Genomic DNA, 18,133 nt, shown 5'->3' on the forward strand with positions numbered 1-18,133 from the left:
GCTACATTTTCTTCTTCTTCCCAAATCCATTCCTCTGATACAGGTTCACGAGAAGATTCACTATCACCGCTCGATAGACGTCTTCTGCGTCTTCGAAACCTTGATATTATATTACAATTGTCATCATTTTCTAGTTCAATATCGTCTTCATCACCTTCGCTTTGTATTTCATTATAGTTGTCAATTTCAGGATCACTAAACAATTCTTCTTTAGATTTCTCAAAGTCACTTTCACTATCACTATCATAAAATATATTCCTTGTTTTTGACATAATGGGACAGTGTATCACAAATAATGTTCACCGAAATACTGTAATTGCCTCTTCTATTATGACTGATACAAGCTACAATGAAATGAACAGAATTGTGCATAACCTCAAATAACGTTTTAGACATGTCATCCGCTCCTAGGGAAAACAAGTGAATGTCGTCTCTCAGACGTCAAATGTACCCAAGAGTTTAATTTTTGGTTTGATGTCTTAGGCACGTCAACCGCTTCTAGGGGGAAAAAGTGAATGACGTGTCTCAGATGTCAAATGTACCCAAGGGGTTAATTTTTCTGATCTTTTGTACTGTATTCTTAGTGCATCTCTCTCTCTCTCTCTCTCTCTTTTTTTTTTATTATTATTATTATTATTATTATTATTATTATTATTATATATTTATTTTTGTAAAAACAAAATTAGTATGTCACTCCAACATATAATTGAATGGTGGTGTAGCCTAAACTCATGGAAACACACTTGTGACATCATCGAAATATTGTTTATGTTTGTCTAACTTTGGGACTCTGCTGTGGCTCAACCTTAATTCCAATTTAAGCTGGAGACATGAAAAATATGCAGTGCCCTCACCGAGACTCGAACCCTGGACTTCTCGAATACACATCGAGTATGCTTCCAATTACACTATTCAGGCATGCAGAAAGGAGAGAGAAAATACCTTATGTACTCCCCTTTTTAAAGGGCATCTGGGGTTGGGGGACTGAATCTCCATATCCTGGTGGTGATGAATTATCACCCACCATCTTTTTTCCTTGTTTGGGTGTCACTTGTAGAATCATTAGGTTTTCTAATGCTGGAGAGGTGAAAAGTGTGTAGTGCCCTCACTCAGACTTGATTCCCTGGACTTCTCGTAATGCATCTAGTATGCTTCCAATTACACTGTGAAGGCATGCTGAAAGGAGGAAAAAATTACTCTGCATTACTAAGATAAGTTTTTTTTTTTTTTTTTTTTCTGAGACCGTCATTGAGAAAAGTAATACTGCACTAAAAAAATTCAGTTAGCTGATTAAGATTAACGTGAAGACATGAAAGTGAGGATATTATTTAAAATATCTGAAAACATTTGTGTTTTAGGATGCTTTTGTTATCACTTAAATTCAGTTAAATAAGAATCATAATTTGGTTCAATGCTGCTTTGACATTTATTTTACATTGCCCCCATTTTCGCATATATAAATACACATATACATTCTTTGTCTCTAAAACTCAAATCAAATCAAAATATAAAGAAATTTCGCTTACCTGTCAGACGCATTCTCGCCTTTTATCATTTTCTCTATACTTTATTGATGACACAATTAAATGCATTTACAAGCAAAGAAAAGCACATATAAACTTTAGTTAGTGTTTCGCGTTCGTGTTACATCTTTCGCAATCCTCAAAGTTCTGCAGGTCCAAGGGATTCAAGCGCACACAGCGCTATCTGGTGCAGTACGGTTTCTACAGCATATGACAACCACTATTAGGATTGGTAAAATTATATTTATGGTTAACACAGAAGTGTTCATAATCCCGCCTCTCTTAATTCTTCAGTGTTATATCCTTTCCAACAGTCGGAATATATTGTAGTCCCATCAATAATATTTTCTTCAATAACTTTAAGCAAAGTTCAGGCATTTTAAGCACAGCAACTGAAAAACATTCTTTTGTTTTCTTGGTAAATCCTACGACATACCCGCTAGGGCAAAAGGATATGACCTGTTTTTCAACTTCGACAATGTTACCTGTGTTGCTTACTTTAACTGATGGTCTAGACATTAATGCATGATAACAGACTTTCCTTATATAAGTGTTCTAGTCAACAGCAGTGCAGTGATTCATATCAAGTTGATAATGACTAAAGTCAAGAGAAGTTAATTTTGAACATTATGCATAAATGCAATGAATTGCTGTTTTGAAACTGATTTTAGATCCTTCTAACCACTTTTGAGAACATAGTCATTACTTTTTCCATCAGCATGTGTATCTCTGCATCTCCATTTTGTTGCTTCCTTCAAATTGAAGTTTTTTTTTTTTTTTTTTTGTTTGTTTGTTTGTTTGTTGCTGTTGTGTGTTCGCACGAGCATTTTCTTTCAGAGTGAGTAATTTCTCATTCCTGAGAAAATTGTATGGAAAATGCTTTATCATTAGGTAAGTCAAATTTGCATGTCCATGATAAATGCTGTAATAATAGAAACGCAAGTGAACATAACATCTTTAGAGTTTGTATTATCATCGCCAATTTTGAAAAGGCATTCTCTTCGCTTTACCTAGTTTACTTTTATAAATGTAAACTTTGGCGACTTCGTATGACCGCTCTCTTGGTGAAATTAGTAAAACATTTGGCAAACATTGACTCCGATCCCAATAACAGAACAGTACCGAGAATTTTCTTAATTCTAAATAGTTGAATATTTTCACTGTTGTCTTCTTTTTTAATTGCAGCTAAATAAATGTAAAATGGAAATAAAGAGCAGTTATAAGATTTTTAAATCTTCATAAAAATACTAACAGATGTGTTTAATTTTTTTCTTGTACTTTGAAATTATAAAAAGTTTTTTATTATCATTGTTGTTAAATTGGGAGGAAAATATGTCAGCGTTAAACTGACTTTTTTCATCCCTCTTTTTTTTTTTTTTTTTTTTTTTTTTAATTGCAGCTAAATTTATAGGAAATAGTATATGTAAAATAAAAATAAAAAGCTGTTAGATAAGAAGTTTAAATCTTCATAAAAACACTAATAGATGAGTATGATATTTTCTTTTATTTTGAAACTATAAAAAATTTGATTATTGCTATTTTTAAATTGGAAGAAAAATGTGTTGGTGTAAAACTGACATTTTTTCATACTACAGTCAAAAGTCTTTAATCCAGACGTCCACAAACCAGAATTATCTATAATCTCAAAGCTACAAACTTTCTGCGCATGTGTCAACGCATAATGCATAAACGCATGCACATAATACCCTTACACATGTGCATATGCGTCTACGCATGCGCATAATACGTTTACGCATAATACGTTACATGCGCGTTTAATGTGTAACGGGCGGTATAAGCTAAAATTATCTAATTATCTATTTCAGTTAGCATTGCAGATTGTGTTGTTCCTTAATCTTCTAATTGAATCCGGCTTATTATTTTTTGCAGACTGTTAGAGCAATTTTATAAAAGTAAGCTTGAACGTTCGATTATGTCAAAAAGAATTTCCGATTCTGGAGCTACCAAACGATCCACAAAGCGAACGCATTTTTTGATGTCCATCAAACAAAAAATGGGTAAAGGCATATCCTTTGATTCTCTAACCATTCCAAAATATGTTTATCAATTTCATGCTGCTCTTCGGGGGAGGGGGGGAAACGACGCAGCACACAATGAACTGGAAGTTGATCTGTCAGCACTATCCCTATCTTCAGTGCAGATGTTTTTATTTTATTTGTCTTATAATTCCTTACTAAATGAAGTATTTCATCTCGATGTACCGTCTTTGATGTGATTTAAATCAAATTCCTCGTCATTATAAATATCACGAATACACATCAAATAGTTTTCTGGTTCCAATTTTCTAATTTCGACTATGCGTAATGTATGCTTTATGCATGCGAGCGTTGAAAGAAATGTTTAATAAAGTAAACAAATAAATATTAAGCTGGTTTTTTTTTTTTTTTTTTGTAAATTTTGATACCTTTTACTTCATAATTGCTCTTTATTTCATAAATTACAGTTTCGTATTTTTAATTTTATAATTTCTGCATGCCATCTTAGCAGATTTAAACTGATGATCTATAATCTGGAAAAACCGATAATTCGGAATCGCCGAAGTCTCGACGAGTCCGGATTAAAGGCTTTTTTTTTGACTGTGTTATTTTCTAATAACAATAAGGGTGATAATAATAATAATTTTAAATTTGGCCAAAAAAAACGACTTATGTTGCATAGTTTTAATTCTTTATTTTTGTTAGCAAGTAACAGGCATTTATTTGAAATATGTATTATAACCCTTTTTTTTTTCCTTAATTTTAGTCGATTACGATTCATGACCTGGAGTATATTGCACAATTTTTTGAAGCGACATGGTGCTAGGAGTGGTAATTTTTTTGCTAACAGAGCAGTAATTATAGAGGAATTGCTGAAGGACATTTCTGTTACAGTTCAAAGAGAGGTCTGTTTCTGTTATTATATTTGTATTAAGCTTGTATTTAAGAATAGTCAGTTTTTCTCTAAATTTCATTAAAACTTAACAGGGTGTGGTATTTAATCCTTGATTACTGTATTTTCTGTGTCTGCAGAGGGAAAGAGAAAAGTAATTGGAACGTTTTTAAAAAAGAGGGGGAGGAAGAATTCAGATTTTTAACTTCACATCATAGAATTTGTTAATGTTACTTATGCTGCCACTGATTGAACATCATCTGACATCACTGCTCCTACTGTTACAATTTTTTGGTCATTTTAGCTTTATTATTAAAAGCATTGCTTTCTTTGTACTTATGTCATATAAAATTCAAGAGAAAAATCACAAATATTTAACAGCAGCATATCCTTACAATTACCAATAGAGGGTAAGGGATTTACTATATATTTTGTTCATTCGTCCACCCCTCCTCTCCAAAGAGGCAATCTGCCTAGAAGGACTATTAATTTAATTTTGGCATTTTGTGTTGTTTCACTTTTCAAATTGTTGCCACCAAATATTTAAAGAAATTAAATAATGAAGAATCTAGATAAATGTATGTATGTTTCTTGCATTGTGATAAAACAACGGTACCTAGAGCCATCAAATTTTGAATAACGTAATGCTCCTGCAAATATTGACATCAGCAAGCCCAAATTTGGAATTTGTTTTATTATCGATTTTAAATTTTGTAAAACTTAAATGAATTTTTGATTAACAAACTCAAGGATTTCAAAGTGAGCAATGGCAACGTTGTACAGAAAAACATTTTTATCTCCAGCGTGTGAGAGTGTGTATCGGAAATTCTAAAGATATGCTTATTTTAAAATTATTTTGTGATATTGCTCTCTTAACTGAATTTTATGGTTTATATTTAATAAATAAAGGTAACACACAAAATGTTAAAAAAATGCCCCCTTGGGCGTAATTAAAATCTGAAACTTTTTTTTTTTTTTTAACTAGCTGTCTAAAAGAGTTATCTTAAAAAAGAAAAATATATATAATGATTTTAATGAGTCCGGCTAGTGTTATTTAATCAAAATATTTCAGATTTCTAATTAGTCATCTCATGATTTAAATCAATCAGATTAAAAAGTTGAAAAAAAAAATTAAGAACTGTGTTTATTGCTTTTCAGTTATATAGTAATAGATTAAATTTGGAAGTTAAATATTGTATGTTTTATTGAATGGCAATACACTGGTGCATGGAGATGATAAATATTTTCTTTGTGCCTGTCCTAATACATTTCTTTCAACTAGCCAAATTTGTGGATTAAAATTGAAAGATAAGTATCTTACATTTTGCCGAGTGACAACAGTCAGATAAGTGTTTTATTTCGAACATTGTTGTCACTTCTCGCTTTCCTGTTGCAGATTGTATTAAATAAAATTCAGAATTGGGTATTCCAAGTGCGCATATTCGGATGGAGGACTATCGGTATTAAAAATTCGTGGGCTGTAGGTGCTATGGAAGAACATTCATACAGGTTCTTCATTATGTCACTTTTTTTTAAAAAAAATCTGATGTGTACACCACATGACTTCCTTGTACGGAATATTAAATTATACGCATTTTTTCTTGCATTTCATTTAAACTTATTGGATTGAATTAAATCTACTTCGCCGACAGTGCATAAACCACAATAGAATAAATACATTCTTTAAAATTCACTCTAGTATTTGTTTACCATAGCGACACTCTGACGCTAGATTCACTTAACAGTATTATATTTCGTTCATATTATAACTCATAATGCACAAAATTTATATCATTTAAAGCAAGGATGTCAAACTCGCGGCCTGGCCAATATATCGGCAAATAATAATATATAATAATAAAATAACATATTGAACGAATATCTAACGAAGAAAAAAATGAAATGTTTACTGCTAAGTAATTAACGATAATTTATTCAATGATGTTAGATTACTCACAGCGAGCTGACACACACACTACTTAAGTTACAAATGCGTGTGAGTAGCTTGCGTTCAGCTACCTTCGGCTTTTGGGGGACACATGCACTCAGAACTTGTACGCATCCCCCGATAGCCGAATGTGGCCGAACTCATGGTCTCAGTTTTCCAATCATAGTTTTGTACGATATATTGGTGCATGCATGTGCATGCACTTTGCTTTATTATTAATTATTACTTAATTCATATTGTTATGGATTTCATAGTTATTTATTTAGTTTTTTTTTTTTTTTTTTTTTTTTTTTTTTTTTTTTTTTTTATATATATATATATATATATTATTATTATTTAGAATTGTAATTAGATTTGCTTTATGTTGCCTTAGATACGCAGACGATTTTTGAAAAGACAGCTGCGTTGGAAGGTTAAAAATAGAACAGTTCGTGCATTTAATACCTAATAAATAAATATCTCATAATTGCTGTTGCCATCCACAAAAATCCAGATATTTATAGATGTTTCCAGTATATTCGAGAAATTAATTATAAAGCTTATAAAAGCCGAGAACAAACAACTCATCTCAGTAGTAGCTGTAGTTCTAGCGAACTGTTTGTTTACTTAATGCTGTGATTGATTTGTGGCGAGTTTCTCCATTGCCTGTGACGAGTTTATCAAATAATAAATGAAGACGTTATCTACCAACATATAAGAGTAAAGAAACTGATATCACTTGAGCCGGGTAACAGAGTGGATATATATTTATATACGTTTGGTGCGGCCGATTGCAACCAAAATACGAGGTGCACATCTACATGTTATAGCAGTCCTATATACAAAATTTCAACATTCTGACGCTACTCGTTTTTGAGTTATGCGAGATACGTACGTTCGTACAGACTCCGCGAAAAACTCTCTTCAGAATTAATTTTAAAGCTTTTTTTGGGGGGGAGGAAACGAGTCTTTTATTCTGTCCTTAGGTACAGATATCACGCTAAAACATCGTTAAATTGTGTTCGATAGCGGTCAAAATGGATATTTTCGTTGAAATATGCTGCTTGAAACTTTTCGCGATTACAATACTTCCTTTTTACTTCGTACAAGGAAGTAAAAAGGAATGAATCATGATAACAATTGTTGACAAAAATTTCAAATGTGACCTCTGGTGTTAAAAATCTCTAAATTATGCCTATTAAATATAGATAAATGTTTTTAATTGTTAACAATGTTGTAATTTATTTTACTAAAATAACAATATTTACAATAATTGTAATATTTACAAATTATTAATATATTATTATATTAGCAAGTTATTATTATATTAGTACTATACAAGTTGTTAGTATTTTTTATACAGTATCTTAAAAGTGCAAATTCTTTAGAATTTTTTTTAATTATCACTTTTCTTCTATAATTAGTATAGTGTGAATATTTGATGAAGTTCGCTTCCCTTGGTACATCTCAACTGTCTCGATCTGATAAAAATCTTTTGATGGTTATTATTGTCTTTCAACCCCTATTTTTTAATTATCTCATCTTGAAAACTTTGAAAGCCAGTAAACAGTAAACATCTGTATGAATATTTCTGTGGTAAATTTTTCCAGAGTTCTGAAATATTTCTTTTGATAAAAATATTTTTTTTTAACCTGTTATTAGATTTGCACATAACAGTAAGTAACATTCTGTGCCACACTGGCATAGCGAGAATAAGGTAGGCATCTTAGTAAGTAGTGTGGTAATAAAATGATTTTTGGTATAATCTGTTGTTGCTGTTTCATTGCAATAAGTGCATAAATTGTAAGAGTAATACAAATATTTTACTGCTTTATTTGACTGAGGTTGGTATTTATTTGAATAATTATTGTGAGAGATGTTATTTTACTTATATTTTAGGATGAAAATATTTTTTCCCCGTGAACATATGGCATTACAAGGACATTGCTGCAAAATCTCTTCAGGCTGCTTCTCTCTATGCAGTGTATGAAGCCATCAAAATTTAAAAGACATCTTAAAATCTCCAAGCATCCTTCTTTTGTCAATAAACTAAAAGAGTATTTTGAACAATTGTTAAAATCTTCAAATAAAGGGGAAAAAAACACTGGAAAGATTTATGACTGACACTTGAAAGATTTAGAAAACTATTTACTGGTATCATATGAAGGTGATATATAGTTGCAAAAAATAAAGACCTTGCACCATTGGAGAGAATCTTGTATTGCCTGCTATAATTAAAATGGCAGAAACACTTCATAGTAGTAAACAGAGCTATGAAATTTGGAAAAATTCTTTTGTCAAATGGCACTGTCATAGAATTTCTGAAATTAACAATGGGCAATTTGAGCAACTTATTACTAGACTTAAAGAAAGCCTGAAAGTTTACAGTGCAGTTGGATGAAAGATGCATTTATAAGAAAGCATCGTTGAAGAATTATTATTTTGTAATCCTTTGGAAGAATTTGCAAGGTGTGGACGAATTTAAAACTGAAAGTTTAGAATAAAAAACTTGCATTGAAATATGCGTAGATGGTACAAAATCTATGTCGGGCAGAAACATTGGTTTTAAATCATTTGTAAAGCTGTTGGTGTGATTATGTAATTTTTTTCAGACTGTCTGATCCATCGAAATATACTTGTAACAAAAAATCAGCATTGTAATTGAATGATATGCTTCGGGATCCTGTCAAAATTATAAACTTTATTCAAAGCCCTGCTGTTAAAAACTGTTATTATCAAATCACTGTAAAAACATGGACTCCTAATACAAATATTTATTATTACATGAAGAAATAAGAGAGCAAAGTTTAAGAAGATTTTGTTATTGATAGATAAAAATTGAACAAGTCTGATCTTACTGCTCTTTTTCAGAATGACTATCAAGACTTTGCTATATGTGAGATATTTTTGAGACATTAAAAAATATTAACTTAGCTCTGCAAGGAGAAAATAGCAAAATATTTGCTTTGAATGATAAAATTTGTTTAAAAACTCAACATTTGGAAGAATACAATTTAAAATGATTCATCTGAGATGTTTCTCACAATTTAGTTTTATAACTGGAGGGAAATTGTAAAACTTAAATTGCAAAAATTATCATAGGTCACTTAGAAACACAGTTCTGCAAATGTTTTATATCAAATATAATTTCAAAAAGTTATCTTGGAGTCAAAAACCATTTTTGATCAATATTAATCAAATTAATTAATTGTCATTATAAAGCCCAAGAGTTTTTTTTTTTTTTTTTTTTTTTTTTTTTTTAAGCTATCTTGCGAGCCAAAACTTTCCATAAAAATTCTTTACTGAATTTTGAATTGAAGCTAGAACTGCATTTCTCACAATTTCTGAAATGGCATTAAATATTCTTCTGTCATGTGAAATGATTATTTAGTGTTTAATATTTTTCAAATTGAAATATTGTTCAACAATGAAAACAGTTAAAAGATGTCTTGTCTAGCCGTGTCAGATGCTGCAGCAAGTTTTAATTTCTTATGCAACAAAAGCAAACTTATCTTCCCCCTTCCCCCCCCCCCTTTTTTTTTTTTTAAATACGTGAAAGAAAGAAATACAATAACTATTGCTTCTTTTGTCAAAGAAATAAATTATTAATGGGAAGCTATTTATTATCTTTATTTTATATTCAATATCTGGGGTCGTAAATGAGTCATGATATGAGAAAAATTTAAGTAGCACTCATTTATTATAATATTACTTTAATATTATAATATTACTTTCTAAACAGTCCTTTATAGAATGGAAGATCAATATGAAATTTCTGAGAGCTTTCTCCTACATTTGTTTATGATGTCTTCACCATCATTACAGCCAGTCCTGAATCTCCTAATGCTTATATGGTCAGATGTTATGCCTCGTCCATCAGGAGCCCTCCCTCCAGCTCTGAAGCCACTCATTTGAGCCTCAATCGTCAACTATTCCTTCTGCCTGCTGTGCCATCCATCATGCTTTTCTGCTGCTTCGACTCTTCTATGCTTACAACTACTACACCTGGACTTTGTCTATTTCGATTGCTTATTACATCGTGTTTTATTTCTTGATCAGCTTTCTTGCAATGCTAGTAGAAAAAGTGATGTATCTCCAACATGTTTTTTCTCAGGATGAGGCTAATTACCTTAGGGGTTGGTTTATGTGAAATTTTAGTTGACCTGAATATAGTATCTAAATTTACTAGAAAAATTACAAACCTGCAGCTATTTCTGCCCCTGTCCTTATCAATAGGACTACTTTGTCAATATTGACAGCGCAAGCTACTGTCCTTGCAGTTTCTTTTAAAAATGATGCATAATCTCTTTTCTGATGCAGTGTCATCTGTTGGATATATTTGTAATTAAAAAATAAATGTGTACACCCATCATTTTCTCTATATCTATGCTAATTGATACTCTACATCACAAATTCATGGAATTACAAATGTTCTTATTATTAGTTGATTTTTAATATTACCTTTTATTATATGATAAAAAGGAGAATCTTCAGTCTTTATGTATTAAATTGTTCATAATAGTTTCTATTTAAAAATTATGATTTTAGCACTGCTATATTTTTACTTTAATAAATATGATGGTATCTAGGATTTTATTACAAAGCTTGCAAAGATTATCACTATATATATAAATGTTTGTAAGCTTTGCAGGAAAATTGTGAATTCAGAATACTAGTTTATGCTAATATTATGGCAATTACTATCAAAAGAAATGTTATTAAAATCCAAAAAAAATTAGTTCATTTTATGCAAAAAAAAATTCTTTTGCTTATTATATTTTTTGTTTTATATAGCAAACTAGTAAACCCTACCAGACCATTCAGCATCCAGAAAGGAAAAATTCTAAGAATTATATCAGTGGTATATCTTCATGTATTGAAGCTCTGAAAGGTACTTACAATTTGTTTTGATACTGTGTGTATGTGTATGCATGTAATGAAAATTTTGAGTTTTGTTGTAGATGATGCAAACAATTCAGCTTGCAATTTTTGAATATGTCATAGATAGTGATGCTGAAGACATTTTTAATTAGAAGAAATCATGGCCATTTCACACATATATTTATTTTAAATGCATTTCAGACAAATAAAATACAATAAATGTGGGCATTATTTTTCACATACTAACTACATTGACAAAAAGAGCGGCAACAGACATCATAATTAAGACACAATAACGCACCTTATAAATACTAATTCAGAAGTCAAACAACAAAAATCAACGTTACATTTTCAAAATTTTCACAGGACTAGTTTTGATGGTTTTACCATCGATGGATAAGAATAAGCAATTCTTGTCAAGGCTTTCTTATCTTATCTAATCATTATTTCCTATCTTGTTCATTTGCAGTTTTGCAGCTGAGGGTGGTGGTTCGGTAAAACCATCGAAACTAGTCCTGTGAAAATTTTGAAAATGTAACGTTGATTTTTGTTGTTTGACTTCTGAACAGACATCATGTTAATAGAAGACGAAGAATAATGCTAAGGGTAAAATGTATATACTAGAGTAAGGTTATCTGAATGTAGCAAAGCATGAGGGCTATCTGCCTTAGTGGGAAGCCTTTCTGAAGATAACTGGCTCGTATTCACTTTACACATTGGGAAGCCTAACTATGCACCTTTGCATGATTCGAACCCAAATTCAACTACCAGCATTCAATAGTCTTAGCCTCTCAGCCACAGGTGGAGTGATATTACAAGAATGTAGAATAAGAATAGTGAAGGTATGGTTCTTCTTTGTTTATATTAGTTGGTTTAAAGTTTGGGTTTGGAAATTTACCTTTACTGTTTGATAAAAGACTGCAGTTTCATTTTTGTCAGTACAAGTTTCATTAGTGTTATATAAGAATTGTATGAGAGACTTATTTTCAAATGATACATTTGAGAATCATATTATAGGACATAATCATAATAATCATAGGACAGAAAGGGAGAATAAATCTTGCACATATTCTTCTTCAAAAAGAGAAAATCATGGTAATAGTAGAAAAGGAAAAGTATTATCATGGAAAATATAAATTATGATAATTTTGAATTTAATAACAATTTCTAAAAATGCAGGTTTTTTGGGGTGGTTACTATATTTTTTTAAAACAAGTATAGTTAAATAAGTTCGAGTGCTTTAAGAGTATGCGTTGAACTCACTATGACGCATTTACTAAAACAATACGGTGTTGAAACTTGTCATCATTTGACTAACATATTATTCAGTTCATCACCAACTTTCGTAAATATCGAACGCATTTTCGCACCCATAAAAGATGAATATATAGATAATCAGTACAAACGTGCTGTGCTACATTTTTTATTTTTGTGCGGTGAAGCTGCCAGGTTTGCAGCGATAAAAATTAATAGTGTACATGGTGAACACACTATTAATGTAAGGACAGCCCAGAAATGGTTTAAAATTTTTTAAGTTGGAAAAAGCAGCATTGATGATGAACCCCATTCAGAATGTTTTGAATTGTTAGAACCAAATCAAATGATTAATTCAGAAATTTATAGTGAAAAACTTTGCCTTCTAAACTCAGAATTGATCAAAAAATGCCCATGGTTGGTGAATATCAAGAAAGTTGTTTCATCATGATAACGCTAGACCGCATACGGCTCGAGCAACGCTGCAAAAAATTAGTGAATTTAATTGGAAGCTTTTGCTACATCCTGCTTACTCCCCAGATATTGCCCCAAGTGATTTTCACTTATTTCGTGCCTTACAAAATTTTTTACTGGAAAAAAAATTAAATTCTAAACAGGATGTACGCAAAGAACTTTAAAGTTTTTTTGCATCAAAACCAAAGATTTTGTACAGCAGTGGCGTAAAAAAGCTGCCCGTAAGATAGCGAGACATTGTAGATAATGGAGGAAAATATATAATTGATTAAAATGTTGTATTTTTTTTTATATTATTTAAAAATTTACCAAAAAATGCACATGAATTTATGGAGTGACCCAATAGAATAAAATTGAAATTTCAGTTTTCAGTAACACAAATTTGAAAATATCTTTGATTTTGCAAAATTCATTCTAAGAGTTCTGAGAGTAAGCTTTAAAATTGTTTTCATTTTAGTTACAAAATATTACAAATTTAAAAACTTAACTGTGACCACCAAATGTTAGTCCTAGATTATATTTGAAGAAATTAATTAAAGAAAAATCTGCATAAATGTATGTATATATCTCACATTGTGATAAAACAACGGTACATAGAACGATCGAATTTTGAATGACGTAATCCTACTGCGAATCTGAGCGTGTGGAAGACCAAATTCGAAATTTGGAGTTGGTTTTATTATCGATTTCATATTTTGTTAAACTTTAACAAATTTTTATTAACAAACTCAAGGATTTCAAAGCAAGCAATGGCAGTGGTGTACAGAAAAACATTTTTATCTCCAAGCACACAAGATTCTGTACCGGAAATTCTAAAGATATGTTTAATTTAAAACTACTTTGCGATATTGCTCTTGAACTGAATTTTATGGTTTAAGTGGGAAGAACATGATATTTAATAAATAAAGGTAACAGACAAAATGTTAAAAAAAAAATTCCCCTTTAGATGTAATTTAAAATCTAAAGCGTTTTAGATTTTCTTTCCCTTTTTTTTTTTTTTTTTTTTTTTTTTTTTTTTTTTTTTTTAATTGAAATTATATTTTCGTTCTTTGTATCATTTTTATTTTATTTCCACTTTATACTAGCTGATAGCTGTAGCTAACAACTTGATGGACGAACGAGGTATATCCTCTCTAGATCTGTTAATTCACAAGTAGCTAAGGGTGTTCAAGCAGTTACTTAAAAATATTTGTTTCTTGCATAAAATTATTGGCTCTTTGAGAATTGTATAAAATCATTCCATAATAATAATAAAATTCTTTCAAAAATAAATATCGCTCATATTAGTGATAACTGTCATCTTTTTTTGCATTTGAAGTTAAAAGGAACTTAAAGATAAAATTCAAGGATAAAAAATTTTCCAATTTTAAACAAATACTCCATGCAACTTACTTATACTCTGTATTCAACTATCCAATTATATAATTTATTTGTACCAGTTATTCATAATTTCAGATATTATGACTGTCTATTATACATTTTGTTTTATTAATGTTACTTAAATTCAGTATTTTTATAAAATGTTCTATTTCATAACTCATTATCGTTTAATATTAATTATATTAGTATTCAAAACATAATTTTTATATCATCTTCTCTATCTCTATCTCTATCAGGTCAAACCTTTCAGCTGAAAGACATTGTTAAAGATTTAAAAAAAAAAAAAAAAAAAAAAGAGGGAGAGGGCCTGCAAATAATATTCTCTTTTAAGATATAAATTGTTATTTTCAATGAAAGTTAATTTTAAATTTTTTAAAAAAATATAGCAGTCAACAATTTAATGGGATGAATGATGTTTTAAATCTTTCTCCCCCCTTCCCAAGTTTTCTGTTGTTAATTTTGTAGCGGACATTCTTAAAACTTCTTGTAAATGATCATTGATGATGCTTGATCATAAAACATTATTAAGATTCATTATAGGAAATGTTTGTATGCATATTTAGGTTGATCCAGAGATAACCAACATTTTTCAAGCTAAATGCTTAAGTTTGTAGAATTTATTCAAATAAAGAGTGTTTTATTTATATTCTTGTTAATTTATATTGTTATTAATTTATAATGTTTCTTAAATTAACATTTCAATAATTTTGTACATTTTTTATAGCACTTAGATATTTGATTGCAACATCAAAATCATTTATACGAAGAAAAAACTTTGAGGTAATAGATTTTCAATACTGCAGTTTTTACACCAAATGTCTAATTTTTCATTATTTTAAGTTTTATCTTCTTTTCCTTTTCAGGAAATCCTAACTAATGTATTATGCATTTCAAAAAAAGTACAAGTTTTACAAACTTCACCAGAGTTCCCATTTCCATACACTGATGAAGACTGCCGGAAACATTTATTACAACTGCTAATGACTTTACTTATCTGTAAATATCCCATTCAGGCTTCATCTGGAATGGAAATAATTAAAATTGTAGATAATGCTATTTATGATCCAAGTATTAAGGTAAGTTTTTACAATAGTATTTAAATATTGTGCATTATGAAAAGGAATTTTATTTTAGGTTGAGTTTTGGATGTAAAGATCTAGATTTTCATTGCAGGATATTAATTTTTCAAATGTGTATTAAAATAATTTTGTGTTTCAAATTCACAGTACTTTTTAACCAGCACTTCTTAGAAATGAACGCTTCCAGTGTCTTAAATAATAAAATAACTTAATTAACAGTAGTTTAATAAATATGTGCATCCTTTTTGCATATTTTTATCACTTATTTATCTATTTTCCCTTTTTTATTTTCTTTAAAATGTGTTGTAAATCTGTCTATTTCTATTCACATTTATATGGACTGAAGTAAGAAAAGGGAGAGAAACATTATGAAACTCTGCCGGTTGCAATATTGAGTATTTTTATAAAAACCATTTAACCTTTTTTTTTTCTTCTAATAAACAGTGTAATTATCAATGCGAGTGTTGAACTCTGCAATTTATCCAGGAGATGCATTTCTGTGCATACGTGAATGTAGAAAAGTAACCATGGTAACTGAAGGATTAAAGAATCTAATTTCCAAATTGAAACACTTTTTTTTTTTTTTTTTTGTTGTTGTTGTTGTTGTCCAGAGCTTCTTTACATGCATAAATGTGTTTAAATTATATTCTATTATTTTATTATTTTCTGTTGCTTGCTTAGCAATAAGAAAAGAGAAAATTTTCATCTTTATCTTGTTACAAAAAAATATGAATTGCTGCTATTAAAATTGCATACATTGTCACCCAAGTCTTTATATGTAAACCAAAATGATTAATTTTGTTTTTGCTTTCACATGGACGAAATTCATATTGAATATTGAGGGGCGGCAAAGGGAAAGACAGCAAGTTGCAGTTGAGTTTGCCTTCTGTGTGTTGGCACCAAGAGATGGCAAATTACTCAAAGATATCTGGTGCTTCCTTGTTTTCAGCAAAACAATTAATAATGTTTCCCTCTCCCCATTGTTCCAAGTTGGGTACCAATATATTTTTATCCACAAATTCTTTGCCAGCTACCCAATCAGTATTTATAATATTTGTAAGGCATAACAGTTTGTTTTAGGTAAAAACTGAGACATTTCATTCATATCCTGCAATACTGAAATTAGCATCAAAACCTTTAAATTCTCTGTATTTTTTCTGTGTGTTTCTATTAAGATCTGATTAAAAACAATGAAAATGTTTTTCATGCTATTGCATTTCAAAAAATTAGCTATGATCACTCACCATAGCATGAAAAGTGCTCAATTTTAATGCTACTTACTTCATCACAGCATCATTGGACCATCTTTGCAATATTGAACTCTTATTAAAATTAAGACACAATAACACGCCGAATAAATACTAATTCAGAAGTCAAACAACAAAAATCAGCGTTATATTTACAAAATTTTCACAGGACTAGTTTCGATGGTTTTACCAAACCACCATACCGCAAAATTTTGCAGCTGAGGATGGTGGTTTGGTAAAACCATCGAAACTAGTCCTGTGAAAATTTTGTAAATATAACACTGATTTTTGTTGTTTGACTTCTGAATTCTTATTAGAATGTCTTAGGTAGAGCATCTGACAGTGCAAACATGGGAATGTGTGCATATCATGTAAAAAGGTCCCTAAAATGCAAAAATCTATTTATAATAACAGTAAAAGAGTTTTTAAAAAATAAAGCTCCTTATGAAATGTCTTTCCATTCAGCTGCCATCAACTTCGACTTTTATATACTAAGCACACATAACCTACATAACTTTACACAGATGTACTATCTATGTACATTATTAATGAAGATACTTAGAAACGATTTTATCAGCAGCTGAATGAATTTGTGAAAGAAAGAAAAAAGTAAATTAAAAGAATTGTGATATTAAGTATTTTTATTCTTCTGACACCAGTTGTTGCGTTATTTTCTTCCTTCACGTTCGTATGTGGTTCGTGTGGATTTAGAGTGAATAACGATAACACTTGATGAAGTATCGAAACACACTTTATTAGCCAGTATTGTCAGGACAGCTCCAAAACACATTTTACATTCCTCAGTGAACTACTCTAAACACGCTGACACAATCAGCGACACAGCGTTCAGGTTATCAGGCTATCACAGTGGAGACAAGACCTGCAAAGCACCCGACTCTGCTTGGTCGTTCTCGGAACTCCATGTACTCTCGACACTCTCCACGCTACAACTCGCGATGCACTCAACGACACACGAGCACAGCTCCCGACTCTTTGGTTCAGTCGTTTCCGAAGCTCAACACGCTCTCTCGACGATGCACTAACTGTGATATACTAACAGACTCCACTCGGCACTTGCTACCCAGCTGTCAACGCAATTGACTCGCTAGACGAGACACCAACTCGATACTAACTAACTCGCACTCTAGACGAGGCACACGCACACACTCTGACTGACTGCAGATCAGCAGGGTTTATATAACTTTCGGCTTGTGTTCGAGAACATTCTGGACTAAACTGGTAAGAATTCATTCCAGAAGGTTCTCCATCTGTCCATGGCATATCGCCAAATGGGGCAACCCTGCCTTCACTTGCCATTTTATAACAACCCTAAAACTGCTTTGCGGGGAAGCCATCTTACCGTGCCTGTACCTGTACATTTCATAACACTGCCCCCTCGCACATCCCGGGCAATACAACCCTTGGTCAGAAGCCAAATTCAATACAAACAAAATGTTATAAAACAAACAAATAACATAA

The 18,133-nt window shown here is 30.8% G+C and overlaps 1 protein-coding gene across 1 annotated transcript in view; it reads left to right on the top strand.

Annotated features, from left to right (window-relative positions):
* Positions 1-18,133, top strand: part of LOC118183496 (proline-, glutamic acid- and leucine-rich protein 1-like) — a 223,786-nt gene that overhangs the window by 168,883 nt on the left and 36,770 nt on the right. The window contains exons 12-15 of the mRNA XM_085819090.1: positions 4,287-4,425; positions 11,134-11,230; positions 15,053-15,108; positions 15,192-15,404. Coding sequence (XP_085675216.1) covers positions 4,287-4,425; positions 11,134-11,230; positions 15,053-15,108; positions 15,192-15,404 — 505 coding nt within the window. The remainder of the gene's footprint in view (positions 1-4,286; positions 4,426-11,133; positions 11,231-15,052; positions 15,109-15,191; positions 15,405-18,133) is intronic.

The sequence above is a fragment of the Stegodyphus dumicola genome, chromosome 6 (genome assembly GCF_044657685.1).
Source record: "Stegodyphus dumicola isolate Sdum_Otavi_A_Nest chromosome 6, ASM4465768v1".
NCBI lineage: Eukaryota > Metazoa > Arthropoda > Arachnida > Araneae > Eresidae > Stegodyphus > Stegodyphus dumicola.